Source organism: Bactrocera latifrons, unplaced genomic scaffold, assembly GCF_001853355.1.
Source record: "Bactrocera latifrons isolate USDA-ARS-PBARC rearing strain unplaced genomic scaffold, ASM185335v1 scaffold_53, whole genome shotgun sequence".
Lineage (NCBI taxonomy): Eukaryota > Metazoa > Arthropoda > Insecta > Diptera > Tephritidae > Bactrocera > Bactrocera latifrons.
In genome coordinates, this window is record NW_017537190.1 from 1025667 (window position 1) to 1039961 (window position 14295).

General features: G+C 34.9%; 1 protein-coding gene across 2 annotated transcripts in view; it reads left to right on the forward strand.

Annotated features, from left to right (window-relative positions):
* Window positions 1-13353, forward strand: part of LOC108974108 (GTP-binding protein Di-Ras2) — a 15504-nt gene extending 2151 nt beyond the window's left edge. The window contains exons 1-5 of one of the 2 annotated variants that reach the window (XM_018941746.1): window positions 2281-2333; window positions 2572-3081; window positions 11658-11843; window positions 12008-12178; window positions 12461-13353. In XM_018941746.1, the coding sequence (XP_018797291.1) occupies window positions 2881-3081; window positions 11658-11843; window positions 12008-12178; window positions 12461-12622 (720 nt within the window). In that variant the 5' untranslated portion in view covers window positions 2281-2333; window positions 2572-2880 and the 3' untranslated portion in view covers window positions 12623-13353. Of the gene's footprint in view, window positions 1-2280; window positions 2334-2571; window positions 3082-11657; window positions 11844-12007; window positions 12179-12460 lie in introns of those variants that run through there. The other variant, XM_018941744.1, reaches the window with a different exon arrangement.
* The last annotated feature ends 942 nt before the right edge of the window (window positions 13354-14295 follow it).

Here is a 14295-nt window from a genome sequence, read left to right on the forward strand (position 1 = left end):
TTGAAAGGACATATATTATTTGTAAATATTTTTTTTAATACAGCAGTTATTAAGAAATTAAATTAAAAGCCTGAAGTAAAGTACAAACGAATATTAAAAAGTGATAAATTTATAAAAAACATATTATTTTAAACCTTTATTAAAGAATACAGTTGTTATTAAGAAAACACAAGAAATTAGCTATTAATGTGAAATTAATTTTATCCCATACAAAAAAATAAAATTAAAATAAATAAAAGTTATCAACAAATAAAACGAAAACCAATTAAAACAGAGAGAAAATTTTCTTCACAAATTAAAACAGAATTTTCCTTATAAAAACTTGTTTATTGATTGTTCAAGCTATAGTGGTTATAGCTGTCATAAGCTGTAGTGGTCCATTCTAAACAACTTCTTSGGAGATTATGCCGTTGCTTTGAACAATAATCCATGCTAAAGTCGCGTGAATATATCCTGTAGTATAAAAAGTTCGCTAAGAAACTGGAATTTGAGCAGATAGTGTGTATGACAGCTGTATTCTTAAGTTGTCCTAACTGATTTGCTCGGATACAATAAGCTATGAGAAGTTTCGTGCCGACATCTTGTTAAATAAAAAGTTTTCCATACAAAAGCTTCGTTTGGTCCGATATCAGCAGTAGCAAAAAATCTGCAGCTTCTTGGGAAGAAATAAACGCGTTAGGAATTTCAGATCGAAATCTCAAAAATCAATTAGTTCGCATATATATAGACAGCTATACGGACAAGCCTTACTCAGCTCGTCACACTAATTTATATTCACAATACTATGAGCAAAAAATAGTAAGACTTTTTTCATAGTTTAAAAATTGTTAATTTATTCTTCAAAATCTATGACCTACCCCTCAAAGTAAATAGGCGAATAAGGGTGTCAGCGGCTGATATTGGTTAAGAATGCATGCAGTGACGGTTCCTTATTGTGGTGCAAAAATCAAGAGTTGTCGGCCCATAATTGCAGCCTCTTTTTACGAATAGCTTCGSGCAAACGACGCATAAGACTCAATAGTAGTCSTTGTTGACAGTTTGGTCAATCGGCAGGCWTTCGGAGTGTGCCACAACTGTGAGCATAAATTCTAAACTCATCGCCTATAATAATAATAAGTTTMATGATATCCCGGTAGTCGGAAAGTATTGTTTAAGAGACGTKAAGTCTACGCTTTTCGAAAAAACTGCTTCTTTGTCGTCAACGCGTTCTCAATCCTCTTTGAATAATTATCAATAACACTTACTCGCGAGAAACAATTATCACTGAAGGCTTTCTCAACATTCTGAACGTTTTGGCGCGTTTTGGAAATTTGATTTCGCACATAACATTTAAATTCTCTGTGGATTTCACTCATCGCAAAAATCCAACGTATCTTCCGAGTATTACAACCTTCGTGGCACGGTATACCATATTATGGTTCGCTGTATAAAAACAAAAAAAAAATAGATAATGATATTTTCTGTCGGTTGCAACCACTAATCCATTTTTCTTGCGTTCGAATTTTAATTTGAAAAAATTTCAAAAATATTTCAAGCTAACAACTAAATTAAGGGTATATTGTTGAAGAACTGCTGCCAGAAATCTATCTATCTTTGATGATAGTTAATTTACTAAATAGCTGCAGATTCGAAGCTAAACTAAGGCACTAAAATATTTAATTTTTTCTAATTATTTTATTTGAGATGCAAAATAATTGCGAAATCAACGCGGAAGATGCAATTTAAAACCACATACATATTTACGTAGATCAATATATCTAATGCAATATTCGCATATGTGACTAAGTCCAGTATGCAAAACAGTAAGGTTACCAAGTTCCAACCACTCCACTCATAAGCTAAACAACTTAATTTGTGATTTCCAACCGAACTTGTAATGCAAAACCAAAATTCAAACCCTTGGAGATATGATTAGCAGTTGGTGACACGACCATGCATGAGCATTTGGCAACTGGCATATGGACTGCAGCGGCAGTGTGGCACACAAGCCAGTATCCTGTCTCTTATACACATCTAGATGTGTATAAGAGACAGGCACATACAGCGAGCACGAAACTACATAGCCGTGCTGGAACACAGGAGCGCAGGCTCACCAGTCCCTACAATTGGCAGCCGGCTGTGTTGGCTTACAAACACAAACRCAGGCACACACGCACACATATAAACGCTTTTATGTATATTTATCGTATCTTGTATGTAMTCATGTAAGTGCCAATGTTTCGCCAGTTGCATGCGGACACTTTGCGTGAATCCAAMGTGTAGAAATGAATTAGTGAGACGACCGMACTCACCGAAAGCGCACGACAATCACACGCCATGTTTAAGTGTCCATTGTAAGCGGTGAAGTGTAATCAAGTAGCTGGTGTGAAGTGAAATAAGCGTAAACACATTCATTGTAGATAAATGTGAATTAATATTTTACGAAAATTACGAAAAAGAAAAAAATTAGATATATAAAATATTACAACAGAGCAACAGTGGCGCAAATACTGCACAAAGTGTTTCAAAAATTATAAAAAAAAATKTTTTTTTGCAAATAAATTATCATTTTCATTTTAACTTGTTTTTTAGAATTCAAAAGATGGCAAGCGTCAGTTGAAGTGAACAAATTTAAAACGTGTTTAAAACAACAAGAGTAACATAATAAGTAATTTTATTAAAAAGTGTTGAAGTAAATTATTGAAAGCGAACAGTGTTTTATAAAGCWGAAAGAAAGCAAGTGAACGTGGGCGATACTTGCTTTACTTTCACAAAAGCTTTGAAAAATTCCCGTTGTACAACGCCTCAACGCCTGCACCGACACCACCAACAACAGCGYCTTTGGCAAAACTACAGCATCACTAGTCAAATTGTAACGCAGCATCATCAGCAGTTGTCACGATGGCCGATAAAGGAAAGGAAACCCCCAAAAATACGGAACAAAAGAACCAAGTGACTCGCGCCATGCCCGAACAGAGCAATGACTATCGTGTTGTTGTGTTTGGTGCCGGTGGTGTGGGTAAGAGTTCGCTGGTCTTACGTTTTATTAGGGGCACCTTCCGCGAAACGTACATACCGACCATTGAGGACACCTATCGGCAGGTAAATGATTTTTATTTCTAACGTTAAAGAGTGCAAAAATATATATTTTTTTAAATCTGTGACTGTATTAAAATATTTCATATATATAATACAATATAAATATTGTAATAATCTATGAAGTTCTTCCTTAAGGTGTTACGTGGGCTTCGCTTATCGCTTCTTTATCTTTTTTAAATGCTATTATATGTCTAGAATATTTTTTGAAAAGTTTCAAGGCAATCTCATGTAAAAGTGTAGCTAATATAACCTATGAAAGGCCGACCCATYAGACTAGACCGGTCCGCTTTGTGGCGAATTTGACGAAAGAACTGAAGCCGCTTGACTACCAGAATCGTTGTATGTTMGTGAATCGAAAAATTATCTTCAGCAATGAAGCTCACTTCTAGCTGAATGGTTTCGTTAATAAAAAAGATGCGTTATTGGTCAGGCAGCARTCCATACGAACTCCATGAGTAACCATTGCATCCCGAAAAAATKACGGTTTGGTGCGGTTTATGGGCCGGCGTCGTCAATGGGCCGTACTTCTTCCGTGATGATCAAGACCAGCACGTTACTGAGAATGTTAGTCGCTACCGCTCAATGGCAATCGGCGCCACAGCGAACGTCACAATCGATATAATCACGAAAGGGCCCAGTCAATTGGCCACCAAGCCAGCGACTATTGATGAAATTCGTATGAATATCGTACGTGAAATTGCAGCAATACCGGCTGATTTATCCTTGAAAACCGTCGATAATTGGGTTCAGCCATGCAAAATAAATCGAGTTCCATACAAAATGGCATCAAACGTACTTTCACAGGAATTAAACATTTCATTTATGTAAACAGATTTTGTTTTACTTAATAATAAGTACAGCGTTCCGTAACCAAGATGGCCCGATTTTGGAAACACGAATCCTTTATTTGTCTTGCAATGAAATGAAATAAATAGAATCGAACATATTTGTGGCATGTCACCTACAATGTAAATAGATAAGTAATAAATATGTAGATACCAAGTGCAGCCAGGTACTTCTCCACATAATCTTACCAACAGAGTAGAGTCTTCCTCAACCTCCTCCAACCGGCGGGAATGTTCTCTTCACCAGGGCGCGAATCATGAAGGGCTTGTAAAGTTTGGTGGTTTGTTCGTCGATAGAGGACTTTACTTTTCAATTTCTTACTCAATCCAAAGCAGCACCTGTTGGCAAGAGTCATTCTGCGTTGGATTTCAAGGCTGATATTGTTGTCGGTTTTGATGCTGGTACCAAGATAGACGAAATTATCCACGACTTCGATGTTATGACTGTAAACAGTGATGTGAAAGCCAAGTTGCGATGAGTGTTTGTTTGGTGACAGGACATGTGTTGTCCTTGTTCACAAGCAGACTCATACGCTTCGCTTCCTTATCCAGTCTGGAGAAAGCAGAACTAAGGGCGAGTTTGTTGAGGCCAATGATATTTATCATAGGTGTACGCCAGCCTTCTTATAGAACATTGTACATTATCTATTTAGCTCGGCTGCTCGTATTATTTTCTCCAACAGAAGATTGAAGACATCACACGAAAGGGAGTCCCGTTGTCAGAAATCTTGTTTGGTAYGAAACGGCTCGGAGAGCTCCTTTCCGATCCTGAKGGAGCTTTTGGTGTTGCTCAATGTCAGCTTACACAGCCTTATTAGCTTTGCGGGAATACCAAGCTCAGACATAGCCACATAGAGACAGTTCCTTTTTGTGATGTCAAAGTTCCTTTTTACAATTTGCTTAAAGGTATTTTGAAATTATGATTACGCGCTTGGTACATGATGTGTTTAGTCACRTACATCAATATGTATTTACATGTCAATTCAAACAGTTGTCTCAGTTGTCAGTTGATAAATAATTATACGTATAAAAATTGCCATATAAATCAGTATATAACTATCAATGGCTGTGCACAGATCTTGAGTGAAAACATAGAACTTCAACAAGTTGTTTATTTAATTCTTTGTTTTGCTGATTGACTGCCACTTACTCACACACACACTGACACACAAGCAAGCAAAGCTATGAAGCACGCAGCGTTTAACACTCGAATCGATTATCTTCTTTAACGGTGAAATATTGCAAAAGCATGACTGTATACAGTTATATACATATGTATTAACTTAAATACATGCATTTATGTATGTAGCGTGCTGCTGAGTGGGAACCGTCAACCTGGCTCCGAATTGTTCGGTTATAAATAAGCCAGTACACGCAACGTGCACGCGTAGAATTTAATTTAAACCATTTTAATCGGTGCAATCATGCATACGTTTACATGCGGCGTGAAAGAAATACCTCCACACACTAAATATATGAGTATAAGTGATTACAGTAGACACTTGGTCAAGGAACTCTTGATTTTGGAAAGTATTTTTGTTATAAAATAATATAGAAACATAGATATGCTTGCTGGTTCTCATCGCGTTGTTTGATATGAAAAAGCTTCGAATTGGGGTTACCTTGTTCAGTAGGAAAGATAGTTTACGGAGACCTTTATCTTGCTTTTGTATGTCAATTACACGCTACCGTGACACGATTTGAATATATTCAGAAAATACAGCCTTGCCTTGGGCAATAATCCACATCAAATAAGGATATCTCGTGAAATAAAAGTTTTCCACACTAGGACTGGCGTGCGATAGGTCCCTTTTATGGCAGCTATATTATATTATATAATGATCGGCGACTCTGACAAATGAGCAGCTTCTTGGGTAGAAAGAGACGCTGGCAATTCTCCATATCGATATATCAAACACTGAGAGACTAGTTCACGTATATACCCGAGTAAAATAACATTGGGCATTAGGAAAAATTACCCGGAAATYGTAAATAAAAGGTAAAATATTTAATTAYTCATCAATAWGTATTTTGTCGCCTTCAAAGTTATTCCCACCAGATGGCCTTCGGCAACTTCTTCGATCGATTGAAAACGGCTTTCATTCCGATGAATGTTGAGTTGTTTGCATGTCAAACTCAAAAACCCATGTCTCATCGGCAGTTATACTCGTACAAGGTGCATTAAAAAGTAAACTTTTTGAATGTAGCGACCCCTGGTGACGCAATCTATATGCTGACTGGTGTGTTAGAATCTGCTGTCTTTATCGATTGTGCAGTGAAAATTTCATGATATTTCATCGATTCTAAGCGAAGTTTTTGCGTTTTAAGTGTCGGATGTGTTATCGGTGCGAAAATGAGCTTCGAAGAAAAGCCAACATWAAATTTTGTTTTAAAATTGGTAAAACTTTTACCGAARCGTTTTACTTGATGAAACAAGTTTATGGCGATGATTGCCTATCCCGTAGCAGAGTGCACGAGTGGTTTCAACGTTTTCAAAGTGGTCGTGAGGACATAAATGACAAATCACATTTTAACCATTTACCATTCCCCGTATTCACCTAATGTGGCACTGTGCKACTTCTTCCTTTTCGGAAAAATGGATTTGCCCATGAAAGGAAAGCGTTATGCAGACGTAGGGGCCAATCAAATAGCTGGCACCGGTATACTGGCGGCCATACCGATCAATGAGCTAAAATACTCGTTCGACATGCTTTTGGACCGTGCAAAAAGCTGTATTGAAGCAGAAGGAGACTATTATAAATAAAATAAATTGATTTTTACCGAAAAAACCTTTTTTCTTATACCCAAAATATCCACCAAAATCACTCGATCGGACTAGCGAGATATGTCGAGCCCATCTTACTTAAAACACTTGCCTAACGATTTTCAAGCAAAATATCCTACAATTTTTTAATATTTTCTTCAGTTGAAGAGATCGAAGGTCGTCAACGATCTCCCGACCGCCTTTGAAGGCTTTATACCACTCACAGACTTGTGTTTTTGATAAAACTGAATCACTGTAAGCCTTTTCCAATATTCGCAAAAGCAATTTGGTTAGAAATACAAAATTTTAGGCAAATTATTTAATCGATATCTTTATCCATTGTAAAAATCGCAACGCGCTACTGAGGTGTACCGACTTAAGCCGCTAGTGTAAAGGGCAGTCTTACGAACTTAGAAATATATATTTTACAATATCATTTATCCGAGGAATTCAATTACAGTTTCTGGGTGACTTTTGGTCAAAATGTATGACGAACCATTAATTTATATACCTAAATACTTCATATGTAAGGTCTTCGAAGTTTCTTTATGAATTTTACAAACTTCGGGGCAAACCTAATTTTATTCCCCTTTCAGGGTATAAAAACAACCGACTTTAATTTTGGGTTAATTTTATTTAGTGTTTAAAATTTATCAAGTTGAATTAATATGGTTCATAAACTCACCAGATTTTCGTTAAATATAACTTTTTAATAATAGTTCCTTGTTTCGCAGTTGTACTGTACTTACATGAATATAAATACGCAGAAAATTATCAGCGAATGGGCATAATATTATTCATAGATCTGCGTAGGYGAAGCTTTTGTGCGGCATAATAGCAGCGCTACCCAGTAAGCCATAAACAGTGGGACAGCGTGCAATGCGGACTCCGACAGTAGAAGAGCCGTAATGATTACTATTGAATTAAAAGGGATTTTTAACAATTTGATTTGCTTTAAACTCGATTGATCTAAGAGTGAATCAGAAATTGTTATTAATCGCATAGTTTTAATTAAAAAGGTGTAATTAAAGTATTTTTTTTTATAAAAAAAAAAACAAAAACTCGAAGTATTCATCTTAGAATTCAATTATTTAATTGAGTTCTCTTTCAATCAACGTATTTTGTATAAATATTTGCGAAACACACGAATGATCATGAATTTTGTTAAAACTAAACTTTTGTAAAATCTACCTTTTAATACAATATTTTTGGTTTAATCGTAATTTACTAAATATACCCTGAACAGGGCATATTAAATATACGACGAGGCTCGCCATATCCGTCCGTCTGTTTTTCATATATACGTCAACTGTTCCATCAGTTTTTGAGATATCGATCTGAAAATTTTCAAACATCTTTTTCTCAGCAAAAAGGTGCCCATTTGTCTCAATGGCCGATATCGGATCACTACAGCATATAGTTGTTATACAAACTGAGCGATCGGAATCAAGTGCTTGTATGGAAAACCTACGAGAGCTGGAATTTTTATAGATCGCTCCACTATAGCTTACAGCTGCCTTACAAACTGATCGATCCAAATCTAGTTTTGTATGTGATTTTTTGTTTTTTGTGAAGAGTACTCCAGCTTCCATGTAAACGTTCCATGTAACGTTTTTTCTTGTTTTTGTTTTTTTCGGCGTTTTTTGTTTTGTATGAGACACATGGCTGCTTTAATTGTATTAGTTAATTTACTGTAAACAAACAAGCAAACACACCTGTTTGCTTCGATTCGGTTTATTTTTAGCGAACATAAATATTTTGGAACTCCTCCGTTTCTATATAAGGAAAATATGTATTTTTAATTTATATACCATATTATAAATATTTAGAGGGAAATGCAACTGTTCGTTTAAGTAATTACCTTTGAGAGGAAAGTAATTAGGTTTGTGCCTAAAATATGAGCTTGTGATTGCTCATGTGAAATGAAATAGAATAWTATTGGAAACTAATTAGTTGAAAATAAGTATACTTCAATTATAATTGTACATATTTGAATGCGTATTCAATGAGATTACAAAATTTACGCTAAACATTAAACATTTATAAAAACATACCATATCTTTACTCCTTGATATATTTTTTCATCGCATCCGCTCCTGTAAAAGAAGCTGTGGAGGCCAGTCGAATGATGTTATAATCAGAATTTAACTGTATTTATTGTACTTCACATTCAATAAAAGACATTTGAGTTCCCTTAACAATTAGTGTGTCATATCACCTTCATTGTAAAACCATGCATTTGAATTATCTTTGACTGCCCATAATATATTCCTTGGCAACTTCGAAATTGCCTGCTAAGTTGCTGATAACTTCCATTAGAGGTGCCGATAGCAGTTTTGCTTATTAAAGAATTTTTGTATTCTTGAAAAAATTATATCTAAATATATAAGTTGACATCCGGGTGGTTTTCTGCCCGACCCTCCATCAGTAATGAAGATATGGGGATGAAACTTTGTTCTAACTTGGCAGTTAGTACTACCCACCATTAGCATTAAGAAAATATCTAGAAAGTGTTATAACTCTCTGAGGAGAAATCGGTGAAATCATATGATAACCACGCTCACTCCCTATACAATGGTTATATTTAAAACAACATACTAAAGTAAGTCAATAGCTAAATGTATCAGAGTCAATACATTTTACATCCACGATGGCACAAGCTGGACGATGGGCATGGCATCGCCATTTAGGTGAAATCACATATCTCCGGACCTATTTGACCAATTTCAACCAAATTTGGTATAAAGAATTATTTTGATATTTCCTTGTCACAGTGCGAAAATCGGATCACAACCACACCTATTTCCCATATAACATAATTTTAAATTTGATCTGGTTTTTTCACTTAAAATTTAATAAGCAAGGACAGAAATAGTGTCCTAGTTCTTACATCTGCAAATGGATTATAACTGCAATCGGATTATAACTCTCAAGCATTACTATGGCTGATTTTTTATAGAAAATAGCAGTCAATCTGCGAGATATAACAAAGAAACTTAGAGAAAGTGTTTTCCTGTCAAYAATTTGTCCTAATGCCGAAAATTTATAGTACAAGGTGGGTTACAAAGTAAACAGAACTTAGAAAAAACTGAATTCGGAAAATCAATTTGTCATATTCAAAATAATCTCCTTCTGCTTCAATACAGCTTTTTGCACGGTCCAAAGGCATGTCGAACGAGTGTCTTAGCTCGTTGACCGGTATGGCCGCCAGTATGCCGGTGCAAGCCTTTTGAATGGCCCCTACGTCTGCATAACGCTTTCTTTCATGGGCAAATGCATTTTACCGAAAAGGAAGAAGTCGCGCGGTGCCAAATCAGGCAAAAACGGGGAGTGGTTAATGGTTAAAATGTGATTTTTGGTCAAATAATCGGTCACAATGATGTCCTTAAAATGTTGGATTCTGAGCAATTTTTAGTCGTCAGTCAATTTGTGCGGAACAACCCGTGCATACACTTTTCGTTAGCCCAATTGTTCGGTCAAAATGCGATAAATCGATGTTTTTGAGATGTTCAATTACATTTGCATGAATTTAAATGATGATTTCGGCTGTTTTTTGATGAATTCACGCGCAGCTTCGATGAAATTTAGAGTGATCACGGATTTTGATTGGCCCTCTGCCAGCTGAACCATGAGTCTGGTCCATCCGGACACTTGAGAATATGTAGCCGAAAAAGAATTACACCTTTTTAACGGAATCACAATTTCCCCTTATTGCTAAGCCATAATAAATAATGTCAACTTATTGATCATCCTTCCTGTAAGTTTGCCTTTTCCACCACGAATTTTTTGAACTTTTTTCTTTCATTTTTTTAACTTGTTTCAACATTTTTTTTTTTTTTTTTGATACTATCTCGGGATTTTGTGCCCATTCGTTTCTGCATATGTTTAACACATTCTTTTTTGCAACTTCTTGATCACTGTAAGGTGCGGCCTTTAGAATTTCCGAGTACGATTATTGAAAGTTCTAACTGTATATAACCTCTTAATAAAGAAGAAGAACTTTGCCGATATTTTGAAATTAGGATTTTCGATTGAAAATAAGCCTCTGTTATTAAATCAAATTTAGCGGTATATAGCATGTTTGCTTAGTTTACACCAATTATCGAGAAAGCACAAATTTTCTGTAATAAAGAAAAGCTCGATTATTTAAAATTTTCTCTTAAGTTTGAGATTACTTGAAAAATTAAATTTAAGCCTTTTTATTACCTACATTTGCTATTTACATTTTTCCATAGACTTGTAGTTTTTCCGGAAGTCGAGATATTTTACTCTTAAAACGGATAAGAATAATTTTTCCTTTAATTTTTGTGACATACTCTTCTTTACCCCTAATTTTATCTTAGTATAAATTTTTTTTTTCAAAAATTTTCGACCTTGATCAAATGTTTTATTAAATTCTTATTATCGAAGTTAAAATAAATTAAAAACTTAGTCACTATTTCTTGACATCAATCACTATTTCTTTCTTAGCAACACATATTTTTTGGCATTATTTTATTATTGCTCACTAAAAGCAAATACATGAATTGTGCATGGCGTATAAGTAACTTGCAGGCCCATCGCAGACAGCGTGGCGTATGAGTGATATAAATCACAATTCGCTCTTGTAGGTCAGCCAATAACAATGCAAAGTGCTCAATGGAGCAAATTAAGAATTCAAGTGTATTGCCTGCACTTCAGTTATACTCTCGGAGAGCTGCAAAGCTTATTTAAATGACCTTACCAGCGGATGACTAATGCTCATCCATTTATATTATATTAGACATTTATACTGCACTCATTTAACTACTATTATATTTGTATTTGATTATCGGTATATAATTAAAAATGCATTAGTTCATATAAAATACACATCTGCGACATTTTACAATTATAATGCTAAGATATTGAGCTTAAATTACTTTCGAATAAAATAAAAAAACAAGTTCTCAATTACCATTTCGCTCATGTTCACAACTCATTTCCATCAGGTGATTAGTTGCAATAAAAACATTTGCACACTGCAAATAACGGACACAACAGGCTCACACCAATTTCCGGCTATGCAAAGACTGTCGATAACCAAGGGTCACGCGTTCATATTAGTCTACTCGGTGTGCTCCAAGCAGAGTTTAGAGGAGCTGCGACCAATTTGGCAGAATATTAAAGACCTTAAGGTAATTGCCAATAATTGCTACTTTAATTAAGTGCGTCAACCCATACATATTTACATACATATACAAGTATGTGTGCGTGTGTGTGTGTATGCGTAATGCAAATAGCTAATGTCATTTGCGYTAACTTGAAATTTCTCATTTCCAAAAATTTTACCCATGCACAGGGGCCGGACGTTGTCAATATACCGGTAATGTTGGTGGGCAATAAGAACGATGAAAGCACTGAGCTAYGTGAGGTGACACAAGCCGAGGGGCAGGCACAGGCCACCGCCTGGGGCATATCGTTTATGGAGACATCGGCTAAAACCAATCACAACGTCACCGAATTGTTTCAGGTAAGTGCCAAATTGCAAAACGAATGCGTGGAAATATGTGAAATAAGTGTTGTTGTCGGCAGCACAGGCACACAACTGCACGGTTGTCGGTTTATACATACATACATATGAGTGTATGAATGTGTATTCGCTTGCTCTTAGCGTTGCGTGCGTATGTTTTTGGCAATATTGAAAATGAAATTATGCTAATTTGGTCGAAAGACATTATGACACGTGTGTATTTACCCAAACTGTTCATGTATTCGCCTRTATGTAATTGTGTTTGTGTGTATACATTTGTAGGAGTTGCTCAACATGGAAAAGTCGCGTATCGTGTCGCTGCAGTTGGATGTCAAAAAGCATAAGAAGCAGAAGAAGGAGAAGAAGGTCAAAGAGAGTAATGGTGCTATACCGGAAAACGGCGAGGGAGCAGCCGGTGCCAAGGAGAAATGTCAACTCATGTAAGGCTGTCAGCGTGTAGCGCAAAAAGCTTAACGCGTTAACTGCGCTTAGCTGAGGTAACRGTGTTGTCGGAGTTAGTGAATGAATGGCCGCGTTGAAAGCCCAACTTGCGCCTTTCCGAAAATGCAAGTGTTCCTGAACGCGCCAGCGGCATTCGGGCAAGTTTGTTGACAATTATACTCGTTTTGAATTCACTTCAAATTAGCTTTAAAAAGAAAACACTTTTAACTTATACTCAAATGTTACATATTTTAATTATTTATTTATATTTAATAGTAATTTAGGCTAATCAAGTGCATATTACACCATTATTTAAGCATTACAGGTGTATATACCTATACATATATATATACTATATACTGCATATACATAGCTGCATGTAGAGTGCATTTGTAAATTTTCATATATGTTGTTAAGATTTATTAGAGCGTACCAAAGAGATTTTCAGGGGCCATTTCATAATTACATAGAAACACAAAAAACAATTTTTGCACATCGAGTGAAGGAAGTGCATGTAAAGGAAAAATGCGTGAAAATAGATTTAAATCTATACCATATATACTTGCAAAGAAGTCTGCTGGAAAGTTCATAAATATTTTAGTTTTTTAAAGCAAGCTCTCAATGCGTCAAGAAATTAATATAAATACATATATAGACTCATTTCATCGAGTCTTTATTGCAGAGCRCAAGCCGACAAAATTTTAAATTCTGCCCTCTCCAACATAAAAATTAACACTTCAAATAGTTTTTACAAATAAACTTTTTTTTCGAAATTTTTTTTTTAATATTACTATTTTTTAGTTGAAAATTTTCCGAAAAAAATTATTTTCCCAAATATTATTAGATGAAATTTTTTCGAAATTTGATGAAAATTTTCCGAAATTTTTTTTTTACAAATTATTTTTTTAAGTGAAATTTTTCCGAAAAAAATTTACAAAGCTACTGAAAAACTATGCCATCAATTTAAAAGCACTGGAATAATTTTTATGTGAGCCCTATCCGAGAAGAGATTATTCTACAAATTTCTAAATATTTTATTCAATAATTAAATCTCCAAAAAAAATTTGTTTTCAATATTTTATTTAACAATTAATACATTATTATACCAAGAAAATTTTACAATCAATTTTTTTGCTCTACACGTTCATATTATTATATTTTAAGGCATACTTATAGGCGAGATTAAACTTTTTCTTTTTCTGCATACTTGTGACATTTTTAAGTGTAAGCATGAAGAAGTTATTTAGTCAGTTCCTCTCTCTTCATTCATGATATTTTTAAGGCATAAACGTGAGAGTGATATTTGGTCAATTGCTCTCTCTCTCTCCCTTCTCTCTTTATCAAGTGAATATAGTTTAATCTAAACGGAAAAACTTTTCAGTTGTAATAACCGAATCGTGCGGCATTTTTTTTCAATTTGATACTCAAAACTTGTATAAAAATTTTGTAATTTTGACCGAGGTTGCCATATTTATTAGAGTTACTACAAATGCTTGACGCTGCATTCAAAATTGGACTAAGTTTTTAATTTCTGTTACAGCTATAAATTTGCTTCAAATATTTGCGCGTCTATATAGTTTGGAAAAAATTTAAAAAAATGGTCTCAAATTATAGCTTAACTTTTTCAACAAAGCTTTAATGTTGATAAATATGATTTCTTCTAGCAATTTYTAGTT